The following is a 15,297-nucleotide window of genomic DNA, read 5'->3' as shown; positions in this document are numbered from 1 at the left end:
TTTTGAAATTATTTATGATGATGATGATGATGATGATGATGATGATGATGATGATGATGATGATTGTTGTTTGAAAGGGCCTAACATCTAGGTCATTGGCCCCTAATGGTACGAAGTGAGACTAAATGCAACAACAATTTTGAGGTCCAAAATTCATCCACTGACCAGAATTCAAAACGTGATGATGAAGAATGAAAGGATAAATATGAATAATAATCAGCAGAGCCAACTCACAATACTGAAAGTAAAAAATAATTCCAAAATTGATCCACTGACTAGAATTCAAAACAAAAGTGATGAATAATGATTATGAACTTAAAACAACCAGTGGATCTGACCCGCAATGATTCACCTTCCCAGAAACAATATTGAAAAATTAGTATTACTGACCAAGGGACTGGTTACAAAGCACAATTCTGAATCGATGATTCCTGTTGTCCAAAGAGGTCCAAAATCCATGTCAACGGCACCTCATAATGGTACTTATCGCTAGTCAAGTAGAACCATGGTATTTCTCAAGTTGCGGTACTAAGCAAAAGTAGCAGAGAATCATGGTGTTCCAAACGTAATGTTACTACTCACAAGTATTGTACGTCACACAGGTAACACAGACCTATGGTGTTTCTCACATAATGGCGCCACTCATAGGTAACACAGATCCATGGTCGTCCTCAAATAAGGGATTTGTACTATCCCATGATATTCCTCACATAGTGGGTACTAATCACGGGCAACGCAGACCCCCTGTGTCGCTCACATAGTGCTACTAATCACAGGCAATGCCCAGACCTGTGGTGTTTCTCACAATGGTACTAATCACAGGCAACGTAAGCCCGTGGTGTTCCGCATATAGTGGTACTCATCACGGGTACTGTAAACGCATAGTGACCCACCCATTATTGCTACTAATGACAAACCTATTGTGTGCCTAACATAGTGGTACTATTCGCAAGTAAAGGCGACCCATGGTTTACCCCACATGATGGTACTAATCACAAGTAGTTTCATGGCTCTAAATTGATCATCCCTTGGTAGCCCCTTTTAGTTTCATTTCACAACAGGCATGGGATACCGTGCGTGTATTCTTCGTCTGCATCCCCCATCCACAGGGGGTGAAATCATTTAAGAGAAGATTAGGTGAACAATTTTTTGACAGGGAATCTAGCACTTGGGTGACAGCCCTAAATGCAGATCGGTGATGACTGATTGATCATTTCCCTAGGAAAGAATCCCCTCTAAAGACCTATTAAATATCTGGTGTAATATATCTACTTATCAAGAATATACTTGTTCTCTATGATAAAGAGAACTTTTAAATGCTAAATATTAACCAATTCAGTGGCACTACAACTATTTACCATTTCTGTCATGAGGTTGACTTCAGAGCGTAATGCTTGAAGAAATCCTTCAGATTTTAATGTATCCAGGCGAGCAATAGCACGTTGCAAGTGACGTCTCTGAGAAAATACCACAGCTTGCAACATCTGACTCCACGTATACAAGTTGGCGACAATTCCAATACCCAACAGGAGCCCAATAGTTATCAGGATGACTTTTGCAGTTGTTTCATCAAGGCTGTGGATAGAAATAATAGAAATAATTTACACTGAATTCCAAGTAATGGTTATAAAAATCAAATTAACGAGACAATGAAACATCATCTTTAAAATTATAACAGATGTAGAGCATTGGGACTGCACCAAACAAGACTGGTAACATCAGGTTTTCCAGTAACCTATAAATAATCAAAAGACACTTTTAACATAAAAAAGTACACAATTAAGTTTTGAAGTATGCATTATAATGAAATACCAAAACATAGTTTTGAAACAAAATAGGAAACATATAGGCCTACAATACAAGTGAATTGGTAAGTAATTTATTGTACTGCTTCATATACTGTATTTTCTTGCACCGGGCGAGTTGGCCGTGCGGTTACGGGTGCAAGGCTGTGTGAGCTTGCATCCAGGAGATAGTGGGTTCAAATCCCACTGTCAGCAGTCCTGAAAATGGTTTTCCGTGGTTTCCCATTTTTACACCAGGCAAATGCCGGGGCTGTACCTTAATTAAGGCCACGGCCGCTTCCTTCCAACTCCTAGACCTTTCCTATCCCATCGTCGCCATAAGACCTGTCTGTGAGATGTAAAGCCACTAACAAAAAAAAAGTATTTCCTTGCATAACTAATGCCCCTGCATAATTTATGCACCCCAATATATTTTTTTGGTTCAAAGTAGGGGGCGAAGGAATGTTTGTATATTTAACGCACCCACCTTCTCGATGATTCATTGCAAGTTCTGGATGCATTTCAAAATAAAGATGTCAAGTAGCAGCCTTCCTACTGCAAAACCCTAGCATTCCAAATACCACACAACTTCCTGTTATTGCCCGTTCAGACGTACCACTGCATTAGATCAGTGAGTGAATCAGTGCAGACCACACTAGAGATGCTTTATTTCAGTCTGAGTGTTTCTGGTATGCGCATGTTCTGTGATCTCAAAATTGTTTGTTAATCTACAATTTGCAAGTATTTAAGTAATACTGCATTATATAAAATCACAGTCAGCAGTTACACCAAAACACACGGGAACAGGGCAGTTTGCCAGAAGCATTCAGTGTCCAAGTGCAACATGGGCTACTGGCAGGAACAGAATACTGCACTTCAAGTGACAAGTCTCATGAAGCATTTCTCGGCCCAAAAAGTTACAAGTTTCTGCAAGTAGAGGATGATCTGCAGAAATATGTCAATTATTTATGCAACAACTTATATGTCATTTCCCACAAAATGCTGTATTTTAAAGGACGAAGAAATAACACAGCTCATGGGATCAGTGTGTCTGATTTTAAGGTTAGCCAAGGTTGGATGATTAATTTTATGACGAGAAAGTCCATTTCTCTTTGAAAATGAATATCATTATGCCAAAGAATGCCAAATGATTTCAACCAAAACGTAACTGATTTTCATTGTTTCATGACTGGGAAGTGGAAATTGAAGAAATACACTGAAGAAAATGGAAATTGCAACACCCAGAAGGAGTGGTGCTACATTGCTGCAATTGAACATGCAGGACGAGTGTTCGGTTGTGATTCAGGACTGAGGTTCTGGGATCTGGTGGGCCATTCTAAGGTTGTGATGTCGTGGAGAGCTTCTCTGGAGATGCATGCAGTGTGAACCCAGGCATTGTCCTGCTGAAACATCCCATTAGCAATGTTCGTCATCAGAGGGACAACCACTGGTTTGATTACACATTCAGGTCCCTCTGACCGCAAGTTTGGACAATCAATAAATACAGGATGTTCCCACCACGAGCTGCAATACATTGATGAATTCATCGAGGCATGGAGTCAATAAGGCCCTGGATCGCTTCCTGAGGAATTGTGGTCCATGCTTGCTATACTGCACGGGTCAGTTGTTCTGGAGTTGTGGGTGGCTGAGGACGGTTGGCGAGTTGACGACCTATCACGTCCCACACATGCTCAATAGGACTGAGGTTCTGGGATCTGGTGGGCCATTCTAAGGTTGTGATGTCGTGGAGAGCTTCTCTGGAGATGCGTGCAGTGTGAACCCAGGCATTGTCCTGCTGAAACATCCCATTAGCAATGTTCGCCATCAGAGGGACAACCACTGGTTTGAGTACCCTATCAACGTACTGTCGAGCAGTCATAGTGCCCTCAACAAGCACAAATTGTGATTTCACATTAAAGCCAATAGCTCCCCAGACCATAATGCTTGGTGTTGGCCCTGTGTGCTTCTCGAATATAAGATCTGGGCGGCCCCTCTCCCTGGTACGTCGGCGCACATGATTCCGGCGATCACTGCGGGCAAGACAGAAGCGTGATTCATCACTAAAGATGACACTATGCCATTTGTCAACCCACGTCGATCTTTCTCGACACCAGGCCAGCCTTACATGTCGCTGTTGTGGGGTCAATGGAACACCTTCTGCAGGGACACGGGCTCGTAAGCCAGCTGCACATAGGCGATTACCAACTGTTTGTTGTGTAACGCTGTGATAGTACATATATCACACCCCCGAATTATATGTAGAAGTTAGAGATATTTTCAGTATTCGATTTATTATTATTATTTTTATTATTATTATTATTATTATTATTATTATTATTATTATTATTATTATTATCATCAGTATTTCATTTGTATATTTTGCCATTTATATTTGTAAGCTGGAAGATATCCACATATGGAGGTATGAGTAATTTGTTTTGCACGAGTGGGAAAACATTGCTTTAATAACTCTGGTAATTTGGATGAGTCATGTGGCTACCCCAGTGTTTGTTGTGATGTACTTGTGTCGGGAAATTTCATGAGTCATGTATATATCCCAGCCTGATGAGATGAGCTTGTTGTTGTATTAGGGAAGTTCGTTGACTCATGTAACAAACCCCAGAGTTTGTTTATCTCTTGGGAGCGAGGAGAAGTTCAGGGCTTGGTCTTGACTAGAGATCACTCATGATTGGCTGGCAAGCACCAATCCAGACGTATCATCTGAAAGGAGGGGGATGTTGATGTCTATAAAGGTTGATCATACGGTGGCAACCAGGGAGATTGTAAAGGAACGAGAAGGAAGACAACTACAACCAATCACTACTGTATAAGAGAACCACTCGGTACGGACAAGAACCACAACTGACACACTGTACGAGAAGGAAGTAGTGCTGATACACGGTACTGGAGTGACACGGCTGCAATGGACTGGACTTCAAACGTTCGTGGAGCGTAGTCTGGTTATGTTCGTGGAAAGTGGCTGATCAACAAATTGTGGAGGGCGTACGCATTAAGTGTTGTAGTACTTGTGGCGGCCTGGCATTATATGTTGGTGAAAGCTATCTCAGACTTTCCATAATTTATATTCAGGATCGATAAGCGTGTGTTACTTAAATGTATATATCTTTGAAACAAGTGTTAAAGTCTGTGAACACAGTATTACAAGGTACACTATCTGTGTGATGTGATATCTGAAGATTATGAGAATCGGCAAGTGGTACTGATACAGAGACAGTGAAGGGTATTTATCTACATATATGTACATTGTTCATCAGACTATCTACAAATGGTAGCTTAGTTCTCGCTTTCATTTTCCCACGGTTTTCATTACTGTTGTTGTTGTAAACATGGAGTCTTGAAATAATAACATTAAGTTATTTATTAGACCACCTAATCAATACAAAATCGTCTTGCATGATTTACATAAATTTGTTAGCTAATAGTGGGACATGTTTCGCCTTCTCTGAAGGCATCATCAGCCATAGTCTTAACCTTAAATTAAAAATAAGCGTCTAAATAACATGTAGTGATGAAATGAATTTTAAAATCTTGAAGAGATTTGAAGTAAAATAACATTAAAAATAACAATGATGGTTTGAAAATACAATGTGATGAGATACAATAGTGGAAGTATTAACAAAATTAACCTTAGAAGGCTGCTAAAATAAGTACAATGGAATAAAACAGATTGTTAAACAACAAGTAGTAAGATTGCATAAAAGTAAAGTTGATAGTAATGGCGGTTATAATTAGACGATGGCGAAAAATCTTATATAATCAAAGAAAAGAGGAGAGAGTAAAAGTCAAAGTTAGTCGGGAGATCCGAAGTTCATCATGATCTTGAAGATAAAAGACGAAAGTCAGATGCATATGGTGAAGTTGTAGAACATGTTGAGGATATGAAGTTGGTGAATAGAGGTTGAAGAACAGTTTCAAATAGGATCACTATGGACCATCTCAAAATTTGAAGTGATGTTCAAATGTTGTAAATTGTGAGTTTGTAGATATTCTAGTTGAAAAAGCATATACAAGTGGAATCTGTAAATGGAAGCAAGAAACGTAGAGTTAATTGTGTGAAAAGATATTTGAAAAATATTGAAGTAGAATCTTATGCACTTACCATTTGACGGTGACAAAGATAGCTTGTAATATTATGAGTTAGAAGTATTTGCAACAGTAGACTTCTTGCTACGTGTGTTATAACTGAAGTTTTGTGCTGGAGGGGGATCTGTTTGCGTTGACGTAACTATTAGAGGGGGGCTGCTATTGGTGGGAGGGAAGGAAGAGAGTGTATTACTGCTCGTGTTGTAACGGTGTAAGGCTATTGGAGGGAGCGATGTTCCGGTGGGTGTGGCTAAGGGTTTATTGGTTGTATTTGAATTAGAGGTACTAGCGGCGGGGGGAAGGGAGGGGGGTATATTAGCTGTAGGGGAGGTGGGAACTCTAATTGATGTGAGGTTGAAGATTTTTAAGAATTTGTTGGTGAGGGAAGTTGATTCTCGTAATAAAATAAGAATCTGTTCATACAAGGGGCTTTTTTTATCAATAGTGTCATTTAGATTTTTATCTTTATTAAAATGTTGGTCGAGGAAAATAAATAAGTTTTCATATTCTGTCATGAGTTTGCTTTTATCAACTCTTTTTAGGATATGGAGGTCTTGTTCTATTGTGGTGAATTTATGCCCGGTGTCCCTCATATGGTTGGCCATTGCGGAGAATTTGTTGTGTCTTTGGGCATTGTAATGTTCGGCGTATCTGGTAGAGAAGCTGCGGCCAGTTTGGCCAACATAAGAAAAATTACATGTAGAGCATTTCAATCTGTATATTCCTGATCCAGAGTAACTATTGTCTGTGATGTTGATAGAGTTGTGATTGAAGAATAAATTGCGATTAGTGTTTTTTGTTGTGTAGGCTATTTTTATTTCGTGCTTCATTAATGAATTGGTTATCGGTTATCTTAATGTTATTATTTCAATCTAATATCATCAATACGGACCAAAAATGATATTTATTACATGTAACATGGAGTCTTCCGGCAAAATTTTATGTGTGCATTATATGTATAATTTTGTATGTTGATGAGGTGCTCATGCATGGATGTTGTTAAGAATATAGTTAGCTATTTTAGAATCAGTGGAGTTATTGATGAATCTAGGTGCAGTTCCTACCTATTTAGTTGTTTTCAGGAGGTTAGGTAAGGCCTGCAGCAGATGTACCAGTATGCAGCATTATGCACACGCCCTGGGATATAAAGTTTATCATGCTCTTATCTAAATTCGAGGGATCCATTCTGGTGAACTCTGGCGCCCATACTACGGACATTTCGGTTAATTATGCTTATTAATTTTATTAAGTTTTTGAATATTTTCATTTATGATATATTTTATGATATTCAAGAAATTATATATATTTATTATCATCAAATAGTTACAACGTGGGGTGCCACAGCTTCTCAAATTTGCGCTGCTGTTGCATGGGGTTCCATCTGGGCCATCCGAATGATGCGGCGATCCTCTCTCACAGTTGTCCGTCGTGCTGGGCCTGTGCCAGGTCTACGAGTGTGGGTACCTTTATTTGACCACTGCTGCCATATACGTTGTACCGTAGACGCCTGTCGGCCAACATGTGCAGCGACAGTCTTTACCGATAATCCAGCCTCACACAGCCCAATTATCCGAACCCTCTCAAACGGCGACAGTTGTTGATAGTGTGTTCTTCTCTGTCGTCGAGGCATGTTTGACGGGGAACACTTCACTGCACAGACTGCAAGTCAACTACGCAACACCAGAGTCCGTATACTGGAGTTGATTCCTCCGCGACCAATCATGTGGGGAAACCTGTAGCAACAATCCAATGGGTCTGAAACTTTGATCGTTTACATACCTACATGGCATCGTTCCATATCTTGAAAATCAACAACCAATGACCAATGCCTTCATGGTGTTGCAATTTCCATTTTCTTAAGTGTATTTGCTCTCCCAAACAGGTGCATATCAGATGTCAATAAGTCTGGATGTGCCACAAAGTCAAATAATAAGAAAGGGACACCATGTGTTATCGTATGCACTACTGGAAGTGAAAAACAGCCATGTTGTTCTGAAACGAGAAACGATGCCGGAAGTAAAATTTCCACGAGGGATCCACATTTGTATTCAAGAAGAAAAAAAGTGGGTGAACACATCTGGTACAGGATTGGATATGCATGGTTTGGGGAAATTGAGCAGGATCCCTCCTTCGGTGTTCAGCCCTCTTTGTGTTGGACAATTTTCATGGCCACCTGACAGAAGACAATGAGTAATTACTGGAAACTGTGACATTATTTCTTTGAAGGTGATTCTAAAGAGCTTCAAGAAAATGGGAATCTCTAATACGTTAGGTGGGAGTGAAGATGATTTCTTATGGAGATTGTGACCAGTGAAATTAATCCTGAGGTTGTGCAGTTCTTTTCAGGCACACCCCCAATGGAGGTGAGCTACACGTACCATTTCAACAATGTACCAGCCCTCCTGACATTTTTTAAATTTCTGGCAGTTCCAGGAATCGAACCCGGGCGTCCAAGGACGGCAGCTAATAACACTAACCTTTATGCTACAGAGAAGGATGATGTGATCAGAGACAGCAGCAGTAATTCTTCCTGTAGTGCCGGGAGCAATGTCGAAGACAGAGAAGCCAATAAAAGGTAAGATTTATTTTTTGCCAGTATGTCATTATTACTTACATGACTGGTACTTAAGTTTTTTATGCTTCAGGTCATATTATCAGCTCATAATGTGAAGAACATTTTCCAGTATCTGTACTTCAAACCCATGTGTCCAACCTGCCTGATTTACTCTATACATTTGACATAATTTTTATGCCAAATAATGATAAAGTGCAAATGAATGAAACAGTTTTGTGTATTGTATATTTGATATATCTTTTAAATGTAAATACATTGTAAATAAAATGTTTGTATATTGAAAGGTGCTCCAATGATGTAAGACATCATCTGGCCCCTACTCCTGGTACATGGGTCTTGGCTCGCCGTGTTGGTGTCACACAGCTGGCACATCCTCTCAACATCGTTCCTCAGGTACAACCAGTAGTAAAGCCCTCGACCACGATCTAGGGTCTTATTCACCCCAAAGTGGCGGGCAGTAGTGCCAGCATGCAACTCCGTCAGCACTTATTTTCTCATGCTCCTGGGAATTATCTGCTGGGCAATCTGCTTCTTTCCATCAGTCAATTCCCACATGCGGGTAAGCATCCTGTTGCTAAACATGAGATACGACCACTGGGCCCAGTACGCTTTATAGGTTGGACTGCGTTTGGCGATGTCTTTCCATTCCGGCCTCTGCCCTGACTCAACTTCCCTGAAGATCAGCCCGATGTCGTTGCCCTGCAGCTGCTCCCTCCTGATGGCATCTCAGTGGTGGGTGACCTCATAGCCTGGATGTCCACAATGCCCACCTGTCTCTCCATTTTCTGGCAGTGTGCACAGTTCTCATGGCACAGTCTTCTGGATAGAGTGTTGTGTTGCAGTGCTTCCTTCCTTGTAAGTACATGGTGGTGATGTCATACTTCTGAAGGCGCTGTACCCAGCGAGCTGTCTGTCCTAGGTTGCTGAAGCTTAGGGACCAGGTCAATGAAGAGTGGTTGGTGCGCAAATGGAAAGGCTGCTTATACAGATACTTGAGGAAGTGCTCCAAGGTCCTCACGGTAGCCAACAATTCCCGATGCGTCATGCAGTAATTTCTCTCAGCTTTTGACAATGTCTTGCTGAAATAGGCGATCATCGTCTTGCACTTGTGACAGCACCCCACCAATTGCCACATCGCTGGCGTCAGTGTCTACGATGAACTTCTCCCCAAGCTTGGGGTATCCTAGGATGGGTGCTGTACACAGCGACTCCTTCAGCGTTCGGAAGGCAGCCTCTGCCTCACTTGACCATTGGAAAGGCCTCCACTCCTCGGTAAGCCATGTAGGAGGCTTTGAGATGTCTGCGTAGCCAGCTATAAATCTGCGGCAGTACGTCCAAAGGCCAAGGAAACTCCTCAGTTCTAGCTCTTCTCTTGGCACTAGCCAGTCCCTGACAGCTCCTAACTGCTTCGGATCTGTGGCTACTCCCTCCAATGACACGATGTGGCCCAGGTAGCGCACCTCCTTCTGGAACTGCTGGCATTTTCCTGGATTTAACTTTAAGTGAGCCCCATGTAGTCACTGGAAAACTCTCCATAGGTTCTCAACGTGCTCTCTGAATGTTCATCCCACAATAATTATATCATCCAGATACACGAGGCAGGCGTCATGAGTTACCCCCCTCAGTACAGACTCCAGCAGTCGCTCGAAGGTTGCCGGCGCATTGCAGAGGCTGAAGGGCATTATGGTGAACTGGTAGAGTCCTTGGTCAATTGAGAACACCATCTTCTCTTTGTCTTCCAGATGGAGTGGCACTTGCCAGTGCCCAGACTTCAAGTTCCAAAGTCGAAAATCACTGGGCTCCAAATAACATGTCTGAGGTAAAGGGAAACAGTCCTTCAACATGACATCATTTAACTTGTGGTAATCGATGCAGAAGTGGGTTTCACCATTCTTTTTCTTCACCAGGACCACTGGTGATGACTAATGACTGTTCAACTCTTTGATGACTCCCCACTGCTTCATGTCACCCAGCATCTGATCGATTTCCACCTTTTTTGCCAAGTGTGGCTGTGGGATTGGAGCAGCATCGCCGGTGTTAATATGATGGTACACTCTATCCGTCTTTCCATAGTCACCTCCGGTAGCAGTGAAATTATCCCGGAATGCATGGATTAGTTCCATAAGCTCCCTGACCTGTCCCGCCTCCAAATGTTTCCGGGCGTCGAATATAATTTTCCAGAGCTTATCTGATCCTTCGCCTGCTTTCGGGGCCTGTGCATGTTCATTGTCCACTGGCACGACACACGTGACTGGTTCACAAGTTTCAAGCTCAGTCCCGCTGGGTATCCTTTGTTCCCACGAATTCAATATTTGTACCGGCACGCAGCGTCCTGGCCAGGTAGAGTCCTTGCTCAGTGGTCAGCGATCCGGGCTCAACGAGCACACTACCACCTTGTACGGGTTCTTCCAACCAAGCCATCACCATCATCTCGCTGTTGGCTGGTATCACTTCGTTGCTGGCCAGCATTAATCGCGCTACTCGAGGTTGTGTCCCTGGGCATCAGAGCATTACCTCTTGTCTGCTGAGCCACAATAAACGTTGTCCCACATAAACAGTCTCCTCGTATGCCTGTAGCATGTCTAGGCCCATCCGTGATGGCGGCAATGAAGACCCAGACTCGTAGGTGCCGTCGTCCCAGCGTCAGCTAAAGTAGCGCCTCCTTCAGGACAGGGATGTTGTCTCCTGAGGCTGTTCGCAGCATGTAGGGGCATTTGGGTTCCCTCTCTAGCTGTCCCTCAGTGATGTCGAGCCTGGTGATGGTTAATGCTGCCCCGTGTCTATCGTGACCCGGCACAGCCTGCCTCCGAGTCACCCGTCGGTGATCAAGCTGTCGTTGCTCCGCTCATTGACCACATTTAAAGTGAAGCGAGGGGACAGTGGTGACAGCATCATCAAGCTCTTCTCCTTATCGGCCCTTATTCGTTCCTCTGATTGGGGAGCGGCCCTCACATGGCAGTTCAACCTTAGGTGGCCACGCTTGCCGCAGTTCCAGCAACTGATCTCATTGGTGCGTCAGCGTCTTGGATGTGGCGTGCATCGCTCTCCTGTAACGGAGTGGGTCTCCAGCGAGTCATCGCTTCTTGTGGCTCATATTCTTGGTGCCACTGTTCCCTTCACTGCCTCTATCCTCAGGACTAACGTCTGGGCCTTCCTGAGGTTATGCTCCTTGCTGAGCATTATCTTTTGACAGATCTCAGTGTCGCAGAGCCCATCAGTGAATGTATAGGCTGCCTCCCGCTGAATGTGGTCCTGAGGCAGCCCATCCAGAGCCTTGTGGGCTAACTGATTTACACCTTGCATGAATTCCTGCAGCGTCTCATTAGCGCGCTGGGTCCTCTTCCTCAGCTGGACTCTGTAGGCGGCTGGTGGTCACCATATCGGCAGTCGAGCGCTCTAACAATCATCTCGTAGGTGGCACCTGGCTGGAGGCTGTGTAGCACCTCCGCTGCTGGACCTTGCAGTTCGGTGATTAGATGCACGGATCTTTCCTCCGATGTCCAACCGCTGTGCCCGCACACGTCTCAAATTGGGCCCGGAAGGTGCTACAAGAAGCGTACGGGTTTTACCTTTGCTGCGCTGGAGCCACTGTCACTGCTGGTGGTTCTAGCAAGAGTCTCCATGGCTGCCACTCTCGTACGCAGGGCGCTTACTTCTTCTTTCAGGTCTCGAACCCCTGACTCCAAAACCTGCGGTATTTCTTTGATCTGTTTTTCTACCAGTTCCTGTATGTCCTACATAATGTCACTCTTGAATTTTCTTTCGAGAGAGCGCATTTCATGTTCTAATTTACGTTGTCCACCCTTAAGTTCATTTAATTCCCATTTGAGTTCGCTCTTGATTTTGGCCTGTTTGGATAAAAGTTTGGTGAACTTATTGAGGAGAGCCTGAAAAAAACTCTCTCTCTCTCTGCTATATATATTATTATTATTCTTGCAAGCTAACCAGTTATGTCACAAAGTCACACATCACATGCACTTGTACCCTAGGACAGTGTACGCTGTATTTCAAAAGTGGCCGCACACTACACAGTTCGCGCGCGCCTGCACAGTTTTACATTCACACACAAGGTCCGTTGCACAGCTTCACAGTCTCTCATTCGCCGTCAGCCCACGCTGTTGCACGCTAGTCCGACAGTCACAGCAGTTCACACACTTCACAGCACTGGCGAAAACTCACTGAGCTCACGAATGAACTACACAAACTCCAACTTAGGCAAGTAACTCCTGTCTTATATATCTGCGCCAGTCATTTCAGTCCATATGCTGGACCTCGTGAGATGGAAGACTCCAGGTTAATCGTCTCTTCATTTCCATAGTCCTATGCCACACCACCATGGGCGGAAGCGAGAGGAGGGCCGGACTAACACCGGAGCCTTGTTCGCAATTGGCGCAGTCAAAGAGTAAGCGGGTGGGCCAATACGCTGACGTCACCAGCCCGTAGCAAGTTGGCACGGCAGACGATATAACCATTACAATATTTAAATATGGTAAATCTAAAATACCTAAATTCTCCTGAAGATTTACTTTTTTCTAGTGCACAAATCCCTTACAAAGAGCAAAAACACAGCAGTGACAGTCACTGTCCGAGAACAAACGGTAGACAAGAAAGAGGAGGATATCGTGTCATATATATTAAGGATATCAATCCAAACACATTATCTTCTGCAAGATTACTGGTAACTTCTCAAAGCACTACACTGATCTTATGAAACAAGTCTATGAACTTACAAACTCAGATGAAGTTCAAACACTAGAACTTAATCGCACACTTATCATTGTCTTAAGTGTTTGAAGACATTAAATGATGATGTAATTATCAATTTCAAATACAAAGAAGAGATCCTTGATACTGGATAGACAAACAATGCAAAATTTGATAATAAGAAAGAACTATAAATGCACATTTCAAGGAATACAGAATTTACATAATTGAAGAGAAATTTTTTGATCTTGCTGGTATCACTCTTTCCTAGGAATATGCTATGTTACCACTTTTTTATGTTCAAATTTTCACTGTAATGAGCAAAACTCCACTTCTATGTTCCGCTGAGAGGTAGAACAACTTTTCTCTGCCTGGCTGGTCATAGGAGGTTAAAGCCAGCAGCGATCCACAATGAATAACCAAGAAATGCTGGCTTATGCAAAGTGCCAAGTCAGAACTGTTGGAGTGGCCACCATGTAGTCCTAACATAAACCCCATTGAACATGTATGATATACATTTGGAAGGAACGTAAGATAATGTGACAATACATAGGCACTATTGCGAATATCATTGCTGGAGGAGTGCAACTGCATCCCAGCAGAGGCCATCCAACAACTTGTAAACAGTATGCCTGAGCATTTACAGGCCGTCATAGACACTTGAGGTAGAAACACCTGTTTTTAGCGAACAGTGTTGTCGTGAAGTACATTACAAACAGTAACTTTGTATTGTCTGGTCATAAATTCAATAACAACTGGCAAAAATCAACTAAAAAGAAAACTGAAAACTGAAAGATTTGAAGAATTGCAAAATGTAAGAAAAATTGAGAGGTAATGCATGTTGTAAAACATGTTTTGATATTTTCTATAGCGAAACACCTAGCTTTTATAAAATTTAAATGAATATTGGAAAAATGATACTTTTAGTAGAATAAATTAAGATTTTACATAAGAAATGAATGTGTTCTACTTCTGCTGGTCAGTGTATTTTAGATAAACAATACCTAGCACTAAAAATATTAAAGAAGTGTGTGTTTGACGCAAATCATATCACATAGAGAACTTATTTACTGAGTAAGATTTATGCATCTATTTCTACCCATTTAAAAATGCATCAACTCATCATTTACCTCAAAAAATCTTTCAAGAAAAGTCTTATTTTAGATTTTTTCCTTTTCTTTTTTTTCAGGATCAAAAATGTCTACCCCACTATTGCCCTCATATATAAGAACATAAAGGATGATGTAAACACCAGGGCACAGAACTCTCATTTTTTGTTCTCCATCTGGCTGACGTCATTACTTGCTCTGACACTGGAAGTTAACATTTGCAAGTAGAAAGTGAAAGTGAAATTAAAATAAGAGTAAGACTCTGGCTTACCTTCCTGAATGATCACCTGTATCTTGCAGGAATTCAGTAAGAACAACAGCTCCAACAAGTAGACAGATGAAACTAATCTCAAAGATGATGGCGTATGGTAAGCAGCACAGTCTACGCCAGCGCCATGAAGATGTAGATTTGACTAGGAGAAAGAGCAATGATACAGGTAAGAGTAATTATTAATTAACTGAGGAAAAGTCTGGCTCCTTGGCTGAATGGTCAGCCTACTGACCTTTGGTTCAGGGGGCTACAGGTTCAATTTCTAAACAGATCAAGGGATTTTAGTCTTGAAAAACAGTTAATTTCCTTCACTAGGGGTCTGGTTGATTGTGCTCTCCCCAACATTCCAGCAACCCTCACACCATATACAATACTACCCGCCACCACAATAACATGCAGTTTCCTATACATGGTAGATGCCGCCCATCCTCGTCATAGAATTTGCTTTACAAGGGGTGCACCAGGCTAGCAATACCCGAACAAAATGTTGTTGTTGTTGTTGTTGTTGTAGTTGTTGTCAAAAAAAAGGATAAATCTGGTTTATTGTTATTCATTTGAGTGAAACTTTATGAAGCCTCAAGCTGTTTACATAAATTATTTGTTATACTGGTAGTGGTTTAACATTGCACTAACAAGGATAGGTTTTCATCAATGATAGGATAGGTGGTGATGGTGGTAGTAGTGGTAGTAGTGGTGGTTACTGTTTTAAGACGAAGTACAACTGGGCAACCATACTCTATTCAATGATGG

At 42.3% G+C, this 15,297-nt stretch overlaps 1 protein-coding gene across 1 annotated transcript in view; it reads right to left on the bottom strand.

Annotated features, from left to right (window-relative positions):
- Positions 1 to 15,297, bottom strand: part of Arms (Ankyrin repeat-rich membrane spanning) — a 485,159-nt gene that overhangs the window by 172,499 nt on the left and 297,363 nt on the right. Inside the window, exons 18-19 of the mRNA XM_067142156.2 lie at positions 14,548 to 14,689; positions 1,359 to 1,575 (exon numbers count right to left, since the gene is read on the bottom strand). Coding sequence (XP_066998257.1) covers positions 1,359 to 1,575; positions 14,548 to 14,689 — 359 coding nt within the window. The remainder of the gene's footprint in view (positions 1 to 1,358; positions 1,576 to 14,547; positions 14,690 to 15,297) is intronic.

Source organism: Anabrus simplex, chromosome 2, assembly GCF_040414725.1.
Source record: "Anabrus simplex isolate iqAnaSimp1 chromosome 2, ASM4041472v1, whole genome shotgun sequence".
Taxonomy (NCBI): Eukaryota; Metazoa; Arthropoda; class Insecta; order Orthoptera; family Tettigoniidae; genus Anabrus; species Anabrus simplex.
This window is presented reverse-complemented; position numbering and strand designations above follow the sequence as displayed.